Source organism: Fundulus heteroclitus, chromosome 9, assembly GCF_011125445.2.
Source record: "Fundulus heteroclitus isolate FHET01 chromosome 9, MU-UCD_Fhet_4.1, whole genome shotgun sequence".
Taxonomy (NCBI): domain Eukaryota; kingdom Metazoa; phylum Chordata; class Actinopteri; order Cyprinodontiformes; family Fundulidae; genus Fundulus; species Fundulus heteroclitus.
In genome coordinates, this window is record NC_046369.1 from 25,268,100 (window position 1) to 25,290,389 (window position 22,290).

General features: G+C 42.9%; 1 protein-coding gene across 1 annotated transcript in view; it reads right to left on the reverse strand.

Moving 5' to 3' along the window:
* The window catches only part of colgalt2 (collagen beta(1-O)galactosyltransferase 2), a 40,232-nt gene extending 21,582 nt beyond the window's left edge, over window positions 1-18,650 (reverse strand). Inside the window, exon 1 of the mRNA XM_012864869.3 lies at window positions 18,339-18,650. Within this exon, the coding sequence (XP_012720323.2) occupies window positions 18,339-18,565 (227 nt within the window). The 5' untranslated portion in view covers window positions 18,566-18,650. The remainder of the gene's footprint in view (window positions 1-18,338) is intronic.
* Between the last annotated feature and the right edge of the window lie 3,640 nt (window positions 18,651-22,290).

The following is a 22,290-nucleotide window of genomic DNA, read 5'->3' on the forward strand; positions in this document are numbered from 1 at the left end:
ACCGAACGCCATACACCAGTACTATGCACGCCCTTGAACAGCGCTACGGTCAGCCGCGCCAGCTTGTCCAAGGAGAGCTGAAGGCCATCCTGAACTCTCCCCCTATCAAGCCAGGTGACGCACAGGCCTTTGAGGACTTCTCATACGCTGTCAGCACCTTAGTGGGCCTGCTAAGTACTAACGATGGTTCCTCTCGAGCTGAGCTGAGATGTGGCTCTCATGTGGACACACTGCTGAGCAAGCTGCCCGCCACTTACAGAGACCGCTTCGCAGAGTATTGTATAGCTAAAGGGATCATCCGCAGTGGCACTGACCGGACATATACACTCCCTGATTTTGCCGACTGGTTGGAAATCAAGGCACAAGCTATTCAGGTGGCAAGACGTGCTACAGAAGCATCCACACCTGAAGTCACTCAGCCCGAGCGCAGGCACAAGAACATCAAGACCCAATCACTTAAGTCTGCTACGATCTACGTGACTAACCAGCCTGAGAACTCAGAGCCACCACACGGTTCTGCTACCTTTCCAGCCAGTTCTAAACACGGCCAAGCATCCAAGAAGCGAGAGCGCTTTAAGCCCTACTGCCCTTACTGCTCCAACCAAGAACACTATCTCAGCGCCTGTACAGAGTTCTCCAAGCTCAGCACAGCTGAGAAAGGTACTTGGATTAAAGAGAAGAGTAAATGCTGGCGATGTGGCCGTGGACACAAGCCGGAGAGCTGCACCCTAAAGAAGCCATGCTCCACCTGCAATGAGCAACACCTTCTTGTCCTGCACGAAGTGGCCACCAAAGTCTGCCAGAGTCCCTCTACAGTTGCTACATCTTCCAGCATGGTGTACGTCAGCCAGTCCAGTCATTCTAGCCGTGTCATGGTTAAGGTCGTTCCTATCCAATTGCACAACGGAGGCAAGATGCTGGACACTTACGCCATACTAGACGACGGCTCTGAAAGAACCATTCTCCTTCCGGCCGCTGCCAAGTATCTTGGCCTGCAGAGGGAGAATGAGGTTCTATCGCTTCGCACTATCAGACAAGACGTAGTGAAACTTAACGGAGCGTCAGTGTCATTCGAGGTATGCAACTCTAACAACACTCGAGCAAAATACGCCATCAGTCATGCCTTCACTGCAGATGAGCTCAGTCTTGCAGAACAATCCTGCCCCGCAGAGATGCTCAAGAGGAGGTTTAACTATCTCCGTGGAGTTCCAGTGCGAAGCTTCAGCTTAGTTCAGCCTTTACTCCTCATCGGCTCCGATCACCCACATCTGATCACTCCTGTGCGTCCGATACTGAGAGGAAATCAAGGTAGTCCAGTAGCTGTGTGCACTCTGTTAGGATGGGCCATACAAGGACCGACTAACTTCCTGCAAGCCCCCTCCACAGAGACGTCATGTCTCCAAGCAGCATTCCAGTATCCTAATCAAGATCTACATCAGCACGTTGAGAGGCTCTGGCAAGTTGACACCCTGCCGTATCGTTCTGAGAAAGAAGCAACACGCTCCAAGCAAGATCAGCTGGCTGTCAATACACTGGAACGGCGAACTGTCCGTGTCAATGTAGACGGTATAGCTCGCTACGCTACACCTCTACTTCGTAAGCCAACAGCCCCTAAGCTACATGCACCTCCACTAGCAGTGATGCCCCTGCTACGAGCCACAGAGCGACGCTTATCCGGCAATCCCGATCTGGCTAAGGTCTACAACGAAGAGATACACAGGTTGGAGAGAGCTGGATACGTTGCCAAAATCAGCAGTGATGAAGCAAGTCAGTCAGAAGAGTCCTGGTACATCCCGCACCACATGGTTCACCACAACGGGAAGGCCAGAGTGGTGTTCAATTGTTCGTTCAAGTACCAGCAGACTGCTCTCAATGACATCTTACTTCCTGGACCTAACCTTGGAGTCTCGCTGCTCAGTGTACTTCTCAGGTTCAGGGAGTACCCAGTAGCTATCAGCGGAGACATCCGTGGGATGTTCCATCAGATTCGGTTACTTCCAGAAGATCAACCACTCCTTCGCTTCCTGTGGCGTGACATGGAGAAGGAGCGTAGCCCAGACATCTACGAATGGCGTGTTCTACCTTTCGGGACTACCTGCAGTCCGTGTTGTGCTATATATGCACTACAACAGCATGTCAAGACCAATAGTGCTGGCAATGAAGAGGTCCTGAACTCAGTCAACAACGCCTTCTACGTGGATAACTGCCTCCAGTCCGTCTGCACCCTACAACAGGCCAGACAGCTGATAGACGAGATGAGAGCCGTGCTCGCTGCTGGTGGATTCGACATGAGGCAGTGGGCAAGCAACCAACCAGAAGTAATCGCCCACCTTCCGTCGGAGGCAAGGTCTGAAGGCTGTGAGCTGTGGCTAACAGCAGAAAGAGCGGATCCTCAGGAATCAACCTTAGGTCTACGGTGGCACTGTCCATCAGACACACTTGGCTACAAGTACCGCCAACCAGTCACCTCCGAGCCTACACTGAGAAATGTGTACAGAGTCCTAGCGTCCCAGTATGACCCGCTAGGGTACATTATCCCGTTTACCACTCGTGCTAAGGTCCTGATCCAAGCCCTCTGGAGACATGATCAACAGTGGGATGAACCCATCACAGGGGAACTCCTCTCAGTGTGGCAGAATTGGGAGATCGAACTTTCTCATCTTCAGCACGTCAGCATGCCACGCTGCTACATACCTGTCATCCCAAGTGCCGAACCGTCTAATGTGTCTCTACATGTCTTCTGTGACGCGTCAGAGAAGGCATACGGATCCGTTGCATACCTCCGTATGGAAGATGCAGAAGGACACTCACATGTGTCATTCGTTATGGCACGATCCAGGGTCGCACCACGGAAGCAACTATCCATGCCTCGCCTGGAACTCAGCGCTGCGTTGACCGGAGCACAGCTCGCCAAACTACTGCACTCCGAGCTCACTCTGACTATGGGTCACACCGTCATGTGGTCAGACTCTACAACGGTGCTCAGTTGGATCCGGTCTGACTCAGCTCAATACAAGGTTTTTGTTGGAACTCGCATAGCGGAGATCCAAGAACACACCAACACCAGTGACTGGAGGTATGTTCCCTCCGACCAGAACCCAGCTGATGACATCACTCGGGGGAAGTCACTACACCAGCTCGCTCAGCCTACCCGCTGGAACAATGGTCCTGCTTTCCTGTACGAGTCCCCCAGCCAGTGGCCAGAGAACTTGGTGGAGAAAGTAGAAGATACAGTAGAGCTCAGGAAGTCCATGTTCTGTGGTCAGGTTACAGTCCCCGACACCTATCCTGATCCACTGCAGTACACGACCTGGTCTGACCTAGTAGATGCTACTTACCGGTCTCAACACGGGGCGGCTGTAGCTCCTATGCCCGCTTCAGATCGCATAGAGACAGAAGTAGCTCTCCTGAAGCGGGTGCAAGCAGATAGCTTCCCTGAGGAACTCAGTGCTCTGCAACACGACCGACCAATCCGACCTAGTAGTCGCCTCAGATCTCTCTCACCAGAGTACGACCAGATACTTGGTCTTATTAGAGTGGGAGGTCGCCTTCGCAAAGCTAATGATCTACCTGAAGACTCAATCCACCCGGTCGTCCTAGCACCAGAACACCCCATCACTCAGCTCCTGGTTAAGGACTACGATGATCGTCTCCTACACGCTGGTCCAGAGCGAGTCTTCGCGGAGATTAGGAGGTCATACTGGGTCCTCAGAGGCCGCCAAGCTATCAAGAAACACCAACAACACTGTGTTGAGTGTCGTAGATGGAGAAGTAAGCCTACGATCCCCAAGATGGCTGATCTACCTGCTGCGCGTCTTCGTATTAACAAGCCGCCATTTTGGTCCACTGGAGTGGACTGTTTCGGCCCATACACTATCAAGTTGGGACGGCGGCACGAGAAACGTTGGGGCATCTTGTTCAAATGTCTCACAACCCGCTGTATTCATCTTGATCTGATGCCAAGTATGGACACGGACTCCTTTCTTCTGGCTCTCCGCCGCTTCATAGCACGTAGGGGCAAACCCTATGAGATACTCTGCGACAGAGGTACTAACTTCCGTGGTGGTGAGAGAGAGCTCCAGCAATCCTTTGCCGCACTCGAGCCATCGCTTAAAGAACAGCTGGCCAAACAGTGCATCCTATTCCAATTCAATCCCCCTCTCGCTCCACACTTTGGAGGAGTGTGGGAGAGGGAGATTAAGTCGGCCAAAGCTTCACTCCAGACAGTCCTGAAGGATCAAGTTCTGTCAGAAGAAGCTCTAATGACTGTGATCATTGAAGTTGAGGGCATCCTCAATTCTAAGCCCTTAGGCTACGCATCTTCTGATTTGGCCGATCCTGACCCGATTACCCCCAATCTCCTCCTCATGGGACGACGAGATGCTTCACTCCCTCAGGCAGTTTACGGCTCCAGCGATCTACTAGGACGACGTCGATGGCGGCATAGTCAGGTACTTGCCGACCTCTTCTGGAGTCACTTCATCCGTAATTACTTGCCTGGCCTACAGCTACGCCAGAAGTGGAGAACTACTACCCCAGATCTGGCAGTGGGTACTGTCGTCATGGTGCTTGACTCACAGCTCCCAAGAGCGTTATGGCCCGTTGGGCGTATCACCCGTATCATCCCCAGCGACGACGGTAAGGTGCGAGTTGCAGAGGTAGACATCAAGGGTAACCTCTACACCCGTCCTGTCGCCAAGTTGGTCGAACTTCCGAAGATGCCTGATGAATGAGAACCCAGCTGCGCCGATCCAGCAGAGACTTTCCTGGTTTACGTATTCGCTCCACGAATCCGGGGGCGGCTGTGGAAAACTCCCTGCTGAAAGCTGCGTCGTGACGTCAGAGACGTTATTAGGAACATACCACGCGCCTGCGCACATTCATGAACAGACTTTAGTGTGTGCTCCGCTAGCAGGCACTTGTAGCTTTGCTTCAGCACCTTACTAAAATGTTGATTCCTTTGTGTGTACGTGTGCGTTGATGACAATGTAAGTACATAATTCCTACATACGTTTGTGTTTACTGCACGCTATTAGTTCGGTAACCGTGTAACCTTAGTTGCCGCGAGCTCCAGTGTGTTCAGACGAGGAAGTACGAAGCTGACGTTCATCTATTGGTTTGCCGTCGCGGGAGTGGTTCAGTTTGGGAGCTGTTTGGCAGTGCTCTGAATTGTAGCGTCGTTTCTGCTATTCTGGGGATGTTCAGGATTGTGGGCTGGCTTCCGAGTGTGGTGCGGAGCGCTTGTGGAGCCGGTGTGTTCGGGTAGATAGTCGTTTCTCGACCGTGCGGGGAGGGGAGCTGCTTCTACCATTTGTGGTCTTTGTATGCCACCTTGTGGACATTTGGTGTGCCGCATTCATGTGTTCTGTGTTGACACCCTGGGTGCCCAGTTCTCAACTGTGTTATCCTGTTGTTGCTTGCTACTTGCGGTGGTCCTCTTCCTTGTTACATTACTGTTACTGAAATGTTACATAATTACAATATATATTGGTAATGTAACTGGATATGTATATTTGATTCTACTTGAAACCAAATATTCTGCATATGTTAGAATTTGTATATGTATATCTGGAATCTAGATGTACAATATTATTATTATTCTTCCTGTATATGTTTATCTTGCAGAAACCACGCGTACCTCTACACACTCATATATTCTCTTACATGATCAGCAATAAAGTCCGTTAGAACACCTAAAGTCGCAGCTGTTCTCTGACCGGAGCACATAGTCAGTGAGGGAGCGACTAGCTACCAACGTACACGTCCGTCACAGTCACCCTTGTCACTCTTCATGTTTCAACATGTCACTTTCCCTCCTTTCCCCACTAAACCCCCCCCCCCCCCCCACACACACTCATCCCCACACTTAGTCCCGCCCCTCAGGGTCTCTTGACACCGCCCACTTTGGTAGCTTTTTTCAAAAGGTATCTGGGGGTGCGGTTATGCTTTTACACTGGGGTGAGTTACGCTTTAGGTGTTTAGATGTCAGACCAACACCTCTGTAAGAGCGTGACTGTTGTTATAAATTATTAATGTAAATGTTCCATTTATTCTCATGCAAAACTCAATATAAAGCCAATAATCAAAGACCTTTGAGCTTTGTGCACAACCACCGTACCTCTTCCTCAATTACCCACTCTAGAAAAGCGTGTCAGATACGCTGACCTTAAACATAGAGGCTGGCCCCTGAAACTGGCCCTTTCAGGTAAACACAGGTCTGAAAGGAACCAGCTGGCTGCTTTTAGCTCACTGTTGACTCAATAAACTATCTAATATCATCCCCAATAATGAATGTCCCCGGCATGCAATTAAGTAGTAAGAATACCCCTTTCAGACTGGACTGCTGATGCCTTTTCCACATAATGACCCTGCTTGGGTCTGAGTGTCTCTGAGGTGTCTTTGTGGTTCAGACCCTGAGTTGACGTGGCTGTCAGGTTTTTGATAGCCGGAGAGGGTAAAGGTCTCAACTGAGGGGTGGAGGGGGGCAAGGAGTAGCGAAGGAGAGTGAAGGTGTTTGGTTAGACGGAGGCGCCATTCAGAGCTGAAATTCCTCACAGCTCTGAAGGTCAACAGAGGCTCCAAAACTCTGCAGAGTTGCACTGAAGTGTGATGCTCAGCATTCAGGTTCAAAAGTAGAAGAAAAAGTATGATCCTTCACAAATATTCAGGAGAGCAAACACATATTCATTTCATCCCTTCAAGAAGGGATGAAATAAAGAGTATGATCACCTCTCTTTGATTTATCATTGTTCATTGAAATTTTGGATTGTGTTTTTTTGTGATTCAGCTGAAAACAATGTAACAGTCTCAAGATTGGTGTCCATCTGTGCAGTGTGAGAAATCTAGTGAGTAGTCCTTCATCTGCAGACTCCAGACCATTTAGCAGCTGCTCATGTCTGTAGATTCTCAGGCCAGTGTAATACAAAGTGTAAGAAATAAAAATGTGGATGCCATCAAAAACAACCTTGCCAAGTCAAGCCAACCTTATTTCTAAACCACTTTAAAAACTGTGGGCACTGAAAAGTATGATTAGAATAAATAAATAAACCTGATTTAACAAAAATATTTTTTATCCAACACAATGATGTTCATAGTTAAAGCAGAGTGAGGGACAGAGATCGTAATGGTCGCTGCAGCTTACAGGCTTTCTGTTTGATTTGACCCACTCAGACGAGCCTCATGGTGCGTTCACGTGTTTTCAGCATCTGGGACATCTGGTTTACATGCAAAGTCTGTGGTGGACGCGCCTCTAGGAGTGTCGATAGGCCCTGCGGCGCATTTCACCTGTCGGGTGCGCCCCATTTTGAGATTTCAAGCGTCTGAGCGTCCGGAGTGGCACATGCCAGAGTTGGAGAATCTGAACTTTGCAGCTGGCCACGTTGTGATGTAGTGGAGGATTTTCCAATGCGATAGAAGGAGCATGGACAGCCAGGAAGTCGACAATGGAGGACAAACTCATCGTCGCTGTTTGTGCCCCTCCTATTATCTATGATCAGTCCAGCCATCACTACAGAGACAGTAAAGGACCTCGCCTGGAGCGAGGATTAGTGAGGATCTCGGGTTAGTTATCTGAACTTTCAACATGGTAAATATTTCCACGCATTTGACGAAAAGAACAGAGTAGCTCCTCCCAACGCACGTCAGACCAGTCTGTCCACACTTTGCTCAGAGCACCCATATTGAGGCGCTGGACGCCTTTTTGAAGCTTGGCCTGTTCGGCCTGAACGCAGCATTAAGGCTTCCTGGTGTGATTTAAGGGCCAGAGCAGAAACAAGAGCAGGGCTAAAAATGATGTCCATAGCAAAGTGCTAAATGTAATGAAAGACATACCTATCTGTAAATTTAATCCGCACCCAGTTGATTGCTTCTCCTTGAAAACAAGCAAAATTATTAGAGTTGTATCCATAAAGAGAGAGTGTAAATTAGGATTAGCCTGCTAATTCAGCAAACTGTTCTCTTTGCAAAGATCGTCCATAGAAGCAAAATGCAAGTGTACTGAAGACGTGCCGCGCCAGACGCTCCTCAACAAATAAATAATAAACCGGTGTGCATCAGATGAAGTGTTTAACATCTTATTTATTAAACAGCTGCCATTGTGTATTAACTTCTAGATTTGGTTTGATTTAGTCGGTTCCTTTTTTTTTAAACTTGTCCAATAATGGTTTTACTTCACGGTACATTATATGTAATCCATCTTGATTAGGACCTGGAAGAAGATGGGATTTAGCGAGGATGAGATCAGCCTGGCTAAATAAAGGCTTCATTCATAATATTATACAATCGGAGAACATTACAGAGGAATAGAGGCTTCTTAAAAACACAGTTTATGCTGTGTTAGGATAGAGGAAATTGTTCTGCTGAAATTTCTTTCATAGAAAGAAAACAGACAAGAGGGAATGAGTCAGAATAGGGCAGAAACAAAGTACTGTGGACTGTGTGATGGTGAAAAAATATAGTGGGGAAAGAGAACCTCAATTTACAAAATTATTATTTTTATTAAGTGCTGAACTTTGCAAAAACTTTGTAATGATACATGTTGTTTGCTTGACAGCAGAAAAGCCTCTGAAGTCACTGTGTTTGGACCACATAGTAATCATTTCATGGTAACTCCTCATCATCAGGTTCAGACCACAGCAGATGCCTCAGACATATGATCAATACCAGGAGAAATCTGAATCAATACATGTCCGGTTAGACTCAACACCTATTTTAGGCTCTGCATTTATTCTATTTAAGGCGTACAGCCACACAGCAACATGGTTTCTTACCACAGCGTGCAAACTAGGCACCAAACTTCTCCTGGTTAGGTAATTTGCCAAAATTATCTCTATTTTAACATGCAAGATTAAGGAAATACTTATTTTATTGATATGCACTAATATTAGCATTATGTCTACAAACAATATGGGAAACTCCAATGATGATATTGTGGCTTTGTAGGATTCTGATAGTTTGATTCATAATACCAATTAGGTAAACAGAAGCACTCCAGTAAGTGTATTTTAACCCAACACTGCTTCCTTGTTTGACATCATGGGAAAATAAATCAGCCAAGCCTTTTGGACCTCCACAGGTGTTGTTCCTGTTTTGGTTCAATTTCCAGACATCTGAAGGTTGCACGTTGATCTGTTCAACCACTTTTATGCAAACATAAACACCATAGGATGCTTCCAATGAGGAAGGAGACAGGTTCTACATGTCTACATATGTTCTGCAGAAGAACCTGGTGAGGATGTAAAGTATGTATCAGCCCCAGAATAAGAGCGCAGGGCGTTGTTAAAATGCTTGTTATTCAATTTACATTAAGCCATCTACCGGAATGGGCAGAAAAGCCACTCAGAGCAGAAGAAGCCATTACTCCAAAAGCAATATAAAAACCCAGATAACAGTTTGTAAACTCAATAAGCAAAAAAGACCCTTAATTTTAGTGTGATCAAACAAAAATTTCAGTGTTTGGCCACAATGACCATGTTTGAATTTGGAGGAAACGGGATTAAGCTACAAGCCTGAGAACTTTATCTCAGCTGTGAAACACAGGGGTGGCAGCATCATGATGTTGGGCACGTTTGGCTATTGGACGAACTGTGGTCCACTTCACAAAATAGACGCTATCACGAAGAAAAAAAAAACATTATAGGGAATAATTAAAGCAACATTTTCTAGACACCAGGAAGGTAAAGGTTGTGCACAATCAGGTCTTCTGAACCGACAATGCCTCTAACCATGCTGCCAAATTACAAAGTGGCTTAAGGACCATTAAGTTTTGAAGTGGCCGCTATAGCCGCTTCAAAAGAAATATTGCTGATCTAAAACAGCAACTTTATTCTCATTTCACTTCAGACAGTGAGGGGAAAAATACTTTTACACTTTGTATGTAAAAAAAAATCTATTTTCAACTGTATCTAAATTTGAACAACACCTACAAACAAGTTAATTAATGCAACGTCATTGTAAAATGAGCAGCTTGTCATTGTTGTTGCAATGCATGGAAAACACAAATATGTTTGGTGTTAAAAATCATGGATACGACCAGCTTGTCAGGAAGCTGGGTTCCCACCCTCGGGTCAGAAGATAAGGTTAACTGCTGGTTAAGGATTTTCCTCAAGGCCCCAAAACAAGGTTAGAGGTTAGGGTAGATGTCAACTTGGCAGTAAAGAGAGTTGAACACCAAATCTTTTTGACATTACATCACTCTTTGCCATATTTAATTCACTAAATCAAATTAACGTGAAACAAATATATAGTAATTATATTTAAGCACTCGCCAAGCCATCAGAGATTGTTTCTGAAAAAATTGAGACCAATTTTCCCCCAAAATGGCCTTTTTAAAGCCATCTGTAACACTTTAATTATCTGAGCCAGTAAATTATGCAACTAGCATTAAGGGTGAAGTTAGAGAAGAAAAGGAAGACAAAGAATGGAGCGTCCTCCTCTGAATTCGTTTCTCGATGAGGTTATCATCTGGGAAATGTCACCTTGACATTCTTTGGAGTTTCCAGCTAACATTGGAGGAGATGTTGGAGAATTTTATAGTTTCCAAAGACTATGACAATAAAATGCAAGGCCACAGCAGACACTGACGGTCAAAGCTGACTGGGTCCAGTTATTTTACACAGTCTCTTCTAATGGGAGACCGAATGAAAAGCAGGGAGTGAGCCCAAAAAATAAAATGCAAAGCACATGTAATTGAATCCACACCTATCTAAAACAGAGACACATGTGAAACACGTGCTATTGCCCAGTCATAGACATCCTCGAGACAGAATCAGAATCAGCTTTATTTGCCAGGTATGTGTACACACACGACAAATTCAACTCTGGATTGTACAACGCCCGCAGGACCTCAGAAGTAATGAAATCGCTTCCTCAGTGCCAGTGCTGTGATCAAACGCATGCTGGCACAAACCAAAGCCACTAATCACCCACAAATGCCAGATAATCAACAACCATCCAGATAATCTGTTCCGTACAACTGGATCGCTCAAACATGGCTTAAAACCTTTTGAAGGAAAGACAAAGGACACTTTTTTTTTCTCTGACGCAGTCCAATAAACTCCAAGGTTGAATCGTATTTAACTCTTTCCTCGCTCTCTGCGGTGTCCATATTTTCAGGGACTCACTTCAAAGAGCTACAACAGCAGATGCACTCACTGTTGGTGTCCCTTTCAAACACATTTATAGCCCTTAAATTTCCTCAAGTAGACGTTACAAACTTTAATGTGTTTTATCTGGATTTATCTTTCAAATACAGATATGAAGAGCATGTATTCGTGATCAGACCCCACTGCTTGATTACCCTTCCTTTTACTTATTCCTCTTCAAATACGGTTCCACTGTGTGTGACATAATCTCAGGATAAATACAGCTGCTCTTTGAAGGCCTCTGAGGATAGTCAGAGAACATCAGTGAACAAAGAGCATCACAAAGACCAAGCAACACAGCAGACAGGTCAGGGATAAAGCTGTGGAGCGGTATAAAGCAGGGTTAGGTTGAAAACAACAACAACAACATACGAGACTTTGAAAGTTTCAATCGATCGTCCATCAATAGAAAGAATATGACTGAACCATAGATCTACTTGTTTAAATTGAGCACAGGTTAACTCTTTATATTGGTGACCTTTAAAAGCAGCTGGTTGCACTGGATTTTATTTAGGAGTTTCAGAGTAAAGGGAACAGTATATAAAAAATACTGTACATGCCACACTTTTCAGATTTCTTTTTTCTTTTTTTACATAAAAGTTTATTTTTTATCGTTTTCGTTCCACTTCTACTTTGATACTTTGTACTGGTCTATTTGATGACCAGATGTGTTAAAAGTATTTAGATTCATTACTCATATGTATAGATCCTATAGTTTAGAAACACTTAACTGATTTTTTTTTTTTAGTCAACTAAAAGTATAAAAGTAATTTAAGAAAATAAATGCCATAAAGGCCATTATGACTATAATTTTACATCAAGATGTTAACCTGTTTCACCCGCATGTACAATGCAAATATATTAAACATCCATATATGTGCCCTATTGAGCATTAACATAGGTTTCATGGAGCAGACGATGTGATGACTGGTTGCCTATAAGTATTGTAAGGGCGCAAAAAGTAAAAATTTAGAGGGACGTTATCAATAACCCTGACTGTAAACGTGCATCCAAGCTCAGCAGCAGGAATCTGTGAGGACAACGAATGTAAGATAACAAACTGAAGAAGAACAATAGTGCATCCAGGGCAGGCTTGGTGACAGTGACCCTCGTATGGCTGTCTATAAACAGTAGACAGTGGTGTCAAAATAAATTGATTAGTCCGATCGTTTAATAAAAAAAAAGAAAAAGAACTAACTAAATAACTTTGACTCCAACTATCTTGGAACATTCTTCCAGATAAGGCCAGAGATGTACAAGAGTCACCAGTCCGTCCTGCAGCAAAACACTCACGCTACTTCATTGTTGAGATTAGGCTTGCAAGCTACCCCTTTTTTTCTCCAAATGTAACAAAAGTCATTACGGGCAAACGGTTCCATTTTAGTTTAATCACGGCAAAGGACATGTCTCCAAAAATTCAAGTCTCTGTCTTGGAGTCAGCCATCATCGCCACAAAGCCTCTAGGCTTTCTGTTCAGGGATAGACCGAAACACGTTCATCTCCGGGAAACAGAATCAGTCTCCTTCTTTAACAGTATGATGGTAGGATGGCATTATCTTCCTGATATTGTGCCTGATTTCTTTTGATTCTTCCATGATTTCACACATGAAGCGGTTTGGTTTGAGGGGTTGCTTTCAAAAGCATCCCACAGGTGTGACGATTCCTTTCCGTTTTGTCTTGGAGGTTTTTAAAAAGTCAGGCTGCATGTCTGCACTTTTTCTGAAGGTGTGGAAATGCTTTTCAGTTCACTAAACAAATGTGCATCCTGACGATGCTGTGCAGACTGTTGATGTGAGTAATTGTCTTCAAATGCAAAGTTTTCTTCTTGCCAAACCAAACATTAGTAAATCTCAGCGGTACAGACAGCATTACTCACCCAGTCAGACTTTTATTCAACATTCAAGTCCAATTTGTTATAGTCCGTTTTTGCCCACATTTCCCAGTGCACTTGTCAAAATAGCTTAAAAAAAAGTTTGACGACGCAGCATCACGTGGGTTAAATGTCTTCAGGCTACATTATATGAGAACCAGCATTACATTTAACTGTTCCCTTTATCTGACAGGAGCTGCAAATTATATGACACATGTGTCAGACCTCAAGTATTTAGACAAATGTGGAAAAATTCTTAACCTCCGTTGTCATTTCTTACTCCAGCCTTTTAAGTAAATCAGATTTTTTTTTTTGTTTGAAAAGATAGCCACAGCCTGTAGATCAGAATACGTCAGTTTTTTTTATAATAGTGCATCATTTTTGAATAATAAATTACAAGAACCAAGTGTTATTTTGACTAAAAGACTGTTTTAAATCACACCACGTGGACCAGACCTCGTTGTTTATGAGCTCTGTGATGGTGAAAAAAAAAATGATTAGTGGGTTTCTAAAAACGCGAACAGACAACATGACGCTATAAAAGTGAGAATGTAGGTCCTGAGGGGAATGACCAATTATGTAAGTCTTATTTCCACTTTAAGTCAGACTCTGACAAGTCCACAAATCCTCTCGACCACATGCTCAGCACCTGGTAAAGCACTCCGCCTCAATAAGAACAGAGCCGGCAGGCAATCGAGAACAGGCAGCCGGTGACAAGTGGAGCGAGGATCAAATTATACCTGCATGGTTTAAAACATTAGGAGGTTTTGACAGAATCGTGGTCAACATAAAAAGCAAACACGCAAATAATGAAGGCTAATTCGTGGTGTTCTTTATAATTTCCCTCATAAGCTTCTTATGAAGAACATCATGCTGGTTATCAGCCATATAATGAAGCTTTGATGCCGCTATCTTGGTGGATTATATTTCAGAAACGCTGTGTGGTTCAAGTGGAGGGCAAATCTAGTTAAGTTAGTTTGAGAATGCAGATTACCCAAATTGCTATGCCTTCTGGGTAGTTTCTAACACTGCTGACTACTCTCTCTCTCTCTCTCTCTCTCTCTCTCTCTCCACCCATCCACCCGCCTCCTTCTACTAATACCTCGCATTCTTTCATTTACTAACAGGGGCTTGAGAGGTTTTCTCCCTCCTCTGTGAATAGTGGATAAGACCTGTGCCCACTTCAAGGGGAGAAACTTCTAAAACAAAGAAAGAGGGTTAGGATTTACTGACAAACAAAACATCTGCACAAAGATGAATAAAATGGTCAGAAGAGACAGGCAACATTATCTACAGTAGGACCGAAGGAAAATACACATTACACATCTCGTAAACTTTAGTTTCAGTAGGATGTCCAAAGTTAATATGGACATTTTGTTCACTCTTAAACCTATATCATAAGGGACTGAAAACATGTTTAACTACATTAACTTAAACAATGCAAATGTAATAAAATGAAATGTGATTTCATTTTCTGTCATTGCTGTCAGTTGTGGAGTGCCTCAGGGCTTTATTTTAGGCCCCTGGCTGATCATTTACAGATCTCTTTGACCATTCAAGCTATTACATCTGCTTTAATTACAGATTGTCTTAAAAGTATATTGCCCTAAATGGGGCAATGTAAACAGGAATCAATTTATGGTCTTCATCATATTACCTGGGCTTTCACTTTCCTTTTTTAAAATTGATTTTAAAATGTAAAATTTGATTTCTGAGAGTCTAAAAGGCCAGCCAGCAAAATATATGATATCTACAATTTTTTAAAAACATTTATAGTACTGTAGTACTATTGTTTTACTTAATATTAGTTTTAACACCCTATATTTTATTGTTCCATTGTATATGTTACCTTGTAATTTACTGTGCATGATTTATTTAATTTTTTCTTGCACAGCAGTTTTTTGTAACTAAGGATGTCATGAATATACAATACTGATGAATAAATAAAAGTGAAATGATGACCCCAAATATATTACTGCACCAGACATGCCCTGCTTATCATAAAATTACTTTAAATAAGCATGTGCCACTAGATAGAAACATCTGAAAAGTCTAACCTCTGATGGATATAACATCTGTCGCAGCATGCATTAATTTTAACTTTGGGAATTTACAGAAAGCCGTTAAATAAAAACACCAGTTGCCTCCACATTTTTTACATGTGAGGTTTTCTCTCACCCACTTGTCCTTGTCAATATTTTAATGTGCATGGTGTATAAAGACAACATCCTAAAAACACATAACACCGTAAAACAATGTTCAAGATACAACTATTAGCTTGCAAAAGGTGTCGACGTCTCTTCATTCCTGCTTTAACAATGTTTTTTTTTCCCCCTTCATTTCAGGACCCCAGTGTAAAGATTTATTCACCTGTCAGCCCATAAATACAAGGTAGAAGGGAGGTGAACCTTCTCAGCACATAACCTTCGGTCTACATTCTCATGTAAGCCCATTGATTCAGTAAAATAAAGACTGACATGCCATGAAGTTATATCTCAGTGATGTCAAAGGGAACTCTTGCCTGAATAGATTGTTTCCTTATTTGTGTGGATGTTTTTATATATATATATATATATATATATTATGCTCTGGAATAGCATGCCTTAGTAGAGGGTGAACATTTACTGGATGGTTTGGCTCAGGCATTAAGCTGCAATGATGATAAAAAACAAAGCAGCTCAGAGCTGGTTGGGTTATATTCAGTAAAACGTGCCATTTCCCTAACCAATGTAACCACAAAAAACCAATAAACATTCAAAGTAGGAAAATTCTAAGGTTGTTGCATTAAAGTGCTTTTTTTTTAACATATCCGTGCAGTCGTCCTGTTTTACATTACCAGAACCCAAGCATTGCTGTGTTATTACAGTGTTTGTGCTTCAGTATTTAGTTATTAGTTACATTTTATTGGCCTTCTGGTGAGCTTTATATTCGCCACTGAAAATGGTTCCTTTAAACAAACCTTGTAACAACACGTTAACAAATTATTGCATTTATGTAATACATAATTAGCACAGGAAGTGAGGTACTACCAGAACTGTAGTGCTCCTTCTGGTGGAGGAGGATAAAGCGCCTTAACTCAAATATTTATGTTTTTCAAAAACAGAAGGTTAACTAAAATATTTCTAGCAGTAACGCTGTTATGAGGGAGGCAAGAAATAAATAAAAGTAACCCATCTGAATCTGAATCTAAATCTCCACGTACTGCTTCTGCTTATGCACATGCTACTGTTAGCACTGGAGCACAGGTGCAGGAAGTTTGAAAAGCAGCACTTTTAAAATAGACATAATATGAAGCGGCCCTGTGTTATGTGTTATGGGAGGTCAGGGTTCTCTGCGCTTCTTACAGTAAACAGCAGCTGAATCAGGTGCTACACATCTAAAAGACATCAAAGTTAGACGATATGTCTGGACATCTTTAATCAATTTCCAGCTGTATTGTGAAAACCTCTCCTGGACCTGATGCCCCCGCGACCCAATCTCAGATAAGAGGAAGACAGTGGATGGATGGATGGATGGATGGATGGATGGATGGATGGATGGATGGATGGATGGAGTCGTCATCACAATCAGAAATGTCAAAGTTTTTTTTCTAATATTGCAAAACGTTGATACAGAAGATTATTAAATCTGCACATCAAAGCTGAAAACTGGCCAATGAGCTTATTCTGTATCTTGTGTGTTATTATGCACATGAATCTAGCAAAAACATGCCACTCATAACCGATGGGGGCCCTTTTCTCTTTCGGTTAATCCGTTCACAAATCCATGTAAGCCTGAGTCCCTTTCACACTTTGCTGCAGAGTGCCGACGTTCTCCCTGTGGGCAGTTTTTCCAGCGTCTGAGTTAATGTGTGTGAACTGGGTGTATTAGATAAGGCTCGTTGAACTGGAAACAGACGCCGTGCAAACAATATCATCCAGGGAAGGGTGGGACACAAGACAAAAGCTCTACCAGCTGAAATGCAGTCCCTTGCACACTTGAATCTGATCAGAATTTGTTGTAACTTTAAACTTCAAAACATGTTATTGGGGTTTTATGTAATAAATCAACATTAAATAGTATCTAACTGTGAGGTGGACAAAAAGGCATAGTTTTAAAGATTTTTACAAAGACAAATCTAAAAAGAAAATTTTAAGTGTGAGTGCACCTGGATTGAGCCACCGTGAGTCAGTCCTTAAACGTCCCACAGCATGATGCTGCCAACACTATGTCACACAGCGAGGAGGGACTTCTCAGGATGATGTGCATTAAGTTCCCAGTCACCTATAGTTTTTTGCGGGTTAAAATGTTTAATTGTGTTCTCATTTGACCCATGTTTGCTGTGTCCCTTATATAACTTGGGCAAACTGCACATGGCCCTTTCTTTTTAATTTTCCATTTCTTCATATACCACAGCCACAATGAGCCAGAAGGCTGTGAGATTTATTTTACAGTATAAAACATTTTTAAACCCCCTTTCTTTTGACCTACGCCATCATGCACTAAGTTGTGTTCATCCTTCACCCAAAATCTCACTTAAATGCATAGAGGTTTTGCTTTTAACAGGCATAAAAGGGATAAAGAATACATTTTGGGATGCATGGCATAACAAAGAGTGGTGATATTGTTGCACAGATTCACAACCACCCCTAGGAGATGTGTCTTAAGATAATTTTGACAACAGAAATTGACATAGCGGCAGCTCAAAATCTCTTTGATTCCACAAAGATCTACTATCAGATTCATAACCCGGCTTAACCAGCATCCAGACTATACAGGAGCTCACGCAGAAAGTATTTCACACATGACTTTTAAGAACTCTCTCTCACACACACACACACACACACACCCTCCTCTCCTGCTGCTGTCAGACCAGCTCAATGTCTCCTTTCATCGCTTCACCTGCAGGCACCCTCTTTGTCAGCTCCATCCTCTCCCAAATAAGAGAGCCAGCAGCTCACAGGAGCCTACCTGTGGCGAGGCTCCGGTTTCAAACCTGCGCGTCCCGCTGTTTTAAAAGGCCAGTCGTTTCCGCGGCTTCGTGCTGAATCAGGCGGATGGAACAGTGATTAGGGGTTAAGTCTACACCCGAACATGCCACAAAGACTCTTTCATCTTCGTCCGCACTGTGCAATTAGGGAGCAGACGCGTGAGGGAAGCGTCGTAAAAAAAATATGCAGTAGCAGTCTGTTGGTGAAGTTTACGCACCGTTTGTTGACGGACCACCGTGCAGATGGAACACCCTAAACTTAAAGTAAAAACTCACCGTCTAAAAGTGAGTGTCGGTGCTGTGGACTAACGCAGGTAAGCCCCCCACCTCTGCGCCCCGGTCGGCTAGTCTCTCTCACCAGATCGCTATGCGCTCCTTCGGGTACTCCAGCCTCTCGATGCAGCCCAGGTAGTGCGGCAGGCTGTGCGCCGCGTTCCGAGCCAGGATCGCGATCAGGACCTTGGGCGGCAGCAGCGGGGACTCGGGCTTCACCTGCTCCTGCACCAGCGTCACCAGGTCGGACACGACGCCGGCCACCAGGGCGGCCAGCACGGTCCACAGCTCAGCGGCTCCGACGGCCCGCATCTTTAGCTCCGGGATTCAGCCGTGCGTGCTCCGACCTGAAACCGGAGTCCTTCAGACTGACGCGGGGAGGGAGAGGAGCGAGAGAGCCGTGGAAAGGTGGGACGGAGGGACAGGGTGGGCGTGGAGGTCTCTACCCCTGTTACCCCTCCTCCCCACAGGCAGCGGCGGTTCTTGCATGAAAGCCACCCGGAGGAAGCCCCCATATCTATCCCACCATCCAAGAGACCTGGTTTCAGACTTTGCTCAGTGTTAACTCTACAGTTAAGACCAACATTACACATACCATGCCAAATTTGCACTCCCAATTATTTTAATTCAACCAAGAAATGTGTTTCGAGTGAGAAGTCCCCCCATAATAATAATAATACACAGTAAAGGCAGTATTAGTTTTGAACAAAGAAGTCTATATTTGTTACGATTTCATTTTTGAAAAATGTGTTATACCCCTTTCAATAAATCAGTGGGAAAGCTTTTATTGTTTTTTTAGCGACCAACTATTCCCTACAATTCCTAATTAAGTTTTCTTTTTTGCCATGTTATGGTTTATCTTTGGTGATGAGCGCCAATTCTTTGAGGCTGAAATGCCCCTTTTCCATCACCCTAATCTTTAGCTCCCTCCAGAGACTGTCCAAGTTGAAACTCTGGCTGGGTCATGCCAAACACATCAACATCACGTCCAGAAACAGGTTTGTTAAACTGAATATCATTTTAAATCTAAATATGCCAGAAGATGAGTGATTTGGGGCCTAATGATAAATTTAGAGCTACTTGCAGGAAAACGGTTATCCATCACCATAGCTGCATTTTTTAGTCTCATTCACAGTGAGCCCGCTCCCTTGAACGAGAGCCAACGCCTCATGTTTATGCTTTGTGGGTACTTTGCTGTCAGCATGACACAGGACTCATCGCAGAGGTGGGTAATCCAGGTTCAGAAAGTAAAAAAGCCTCTACAGAGACTAGTTCCAACCATTTGCATTTCTAGCGCTGTGACAAGGACAGAGACTAATTGTTTTGTTAAGATATCAACTGGGTCAAGTGGAACGAACCACTTAACCCAGAACTGCATGCCACAGTTTCTCTATGGATGACACAGTTAGGAAGTGTATGGGTGTGTACCTAGATTCCTATATGATGTTTGTGAGATGGACAGTCGGGGCGTCTTGCCAATCATCAGCGCTGATGTGTCTGTAATCTGTGTCGTGGTACTTCCTGCAGAATCGCATACAGTGTTTATGTTCTTTTTGAAGACGCGCAGCTTCTTTGCTGGTCCTGTTGACACCAGGCCAGCTTTTGAATGTCTCAGACCAATTAACACCTACCTGTTACAGGCTCTGCACCGGCGGTAACTGAATGTCACAGGATAATGATCCTTGGAGGACAGTCCTAGTAAATATTGGACTTTCTTGGGTGTTTTAAAGCTTCATGCACAGCAGTCGAACTCTGTCTGGAGTTCTTGAAGACCGGTAAATGGTTGTTTTGGGTTTAATCCTACTCACAGTAATGTCTTCACGTCCTATGATGACAGCTGTTGTTACCGTGCAAGCCAACATAAGAAGAATGTTTACAAGCATTTAATTCAGAATAAATCATTAGATCATGTGAACTATGCTTTGTGGTCGAACTTAAACACAGTGCTAATGAGGATTTTGTGATTATGGCTACTTTGTTGAACTCTACACTTATTTGTATTTCATCTGAGAGTTCTTCGTAACTACTTAGATCCGGTGCAAATTGCCACCATAACTAAAGCCATGGAAATAGTTAAAAAAAACAAGAACCTGAGAAATCCTCTCCAGGGCGTTCTTCTCATTAGCTTTTTTCAGAATTAATCTACACATCCAAACAACTATACAACATTTTTCTTTGTCATTTTGGGTTTTTTATAGATTTACTTCCATGTATGTTTTTACTGAAACGTATACGATTTGTCCAGGTTCTCATCAATTCTCCTTTCTCTCATCTTGAGTATTTCTTTCCGTCCCCACACCCAGCCTTTGCTTAGCATTTTGGATGTTGGAGAAGTGGAGAACATGAAGTCATCTCCATGACAGGCTGTTGCACTTTTTGATTCGCCCCTTCTCCCCTGATTCGCTTTTAACTCCTCACAGCAACGCACTGGGCAGAACGCTTTAAACCACAGCTCATTTCTTCACATTTTGCTTGCAATGATCCAAAAGCTTTCAAACTTACAGTCAAGTGTTTTTTACAGGCTTTGTGTTTATTATGATTTTTTTTTCTTCTGGACTGATTCTTCTTCTAATTCTCTGTCCTGGTGTGAGACAATAGCATTTTGTGTATTGTGTGCTTAAAGAATCAAGAGAAAACAATCAATTTCCAGACAAAAGAACGCAAGAATGACAACTTATTTGTAGAAAAGCATGTATTTATACAAAAATAAAAAATAAAAACAAACATTGAAAAATAATCCAGCAAAGGTTTTACACACAACATGAAAGATGCATCATCCACGCCAGATCTTCTACTATGTCAAGATTCAGCTAACAGCTCTTTTAGGATACTCTTGTTTTAAATAAAATACATGTTTTGGTCCATCAAAGCGTGTTATATTTTCTTATTTACACAGATTCATCTAATTTAGAGGTTTCCAAACTTCTCAGCTTCCAACCTACAAACTAAGATAGCAAGACACTTGTGAGTAAGTGTATAAGATGAACAGTATGAAACTGTTATTCCATCTGTATTTACAGTTAAAGTTCATTAATTTTAGTTATTAACTTCTGAAGTAAAACTAATGTTAAACAGATCCATCACACAGAGATTGATGCCACTCTTTTCTATCTTAGATTTGAAGATCAGCTCAGAGCTTGTCAGATTTGTATTTCTCTCCTGAATGAAAAGCGACTTTAGGAGCTACTTCAGTGGTTTGGAGGTTTCTTCCTGTTAAAGAGGAGTTTTCCTCTCCACCATCGCTACATGCATGCTTGGTATGAGGGATTGCTGCAAAGCGTTACATTCTCATCCAGGAGAAGTGAATGCTGGGTTTCAACATTTTACCTACTTCCAAAAATAAAGACAACTTGACAGCATGGTGTGAAAACTAGGATCAATTGGAATTTATTTAATTCACTTGGAGTCTGTCTGTAGGATTCAATGAAAAAAGTGAACCAGGGCAGGTGTCCACTTTATGTTAATATTTTATTTCCAGTTAACAGATAAAAAGGATCTTGTTGAGTTAAATAGATTTTTCTAGTAATCATTACACCATTGTTGTCTTTAAGTGTTGGATTGAACTGATTTTTTTCTTGTAATGTGCCTTGAGTACATTGGTTGTGAGTTGATCCTTGATCATTAGAATAATTAAACTGAATTGAATTGCATGAAACATTGACTAAGGACATTTTTTAAATGAAAAAAAAAATACTACAGGAAAATACTTTCCTTTGAAGTAAAATTTCCTTCTAGACTTTTGCTCAGCTCTATAATTGGATCATTTCACATCTAAATTCATTAGGTGGAAAATTTTGAGTAACACTAGTGAGACCACAGATATTTTGTGTTTATATTTTTCTGTGGAACAAAATATAATTATAGCTAATAATGCAAAATAAACGAAATTAGATAAATTAAATCACTCCAGTTGAAAGCTCATAAAATACATACATGGCTGGGTTTTATTTTTTAGCAAGAAGCAGAAAGAAACTGATTTACAAAAAGGTCTGTATATCAATTTGGCTTTTATAATCCCATGTTTTAGGTATACAACG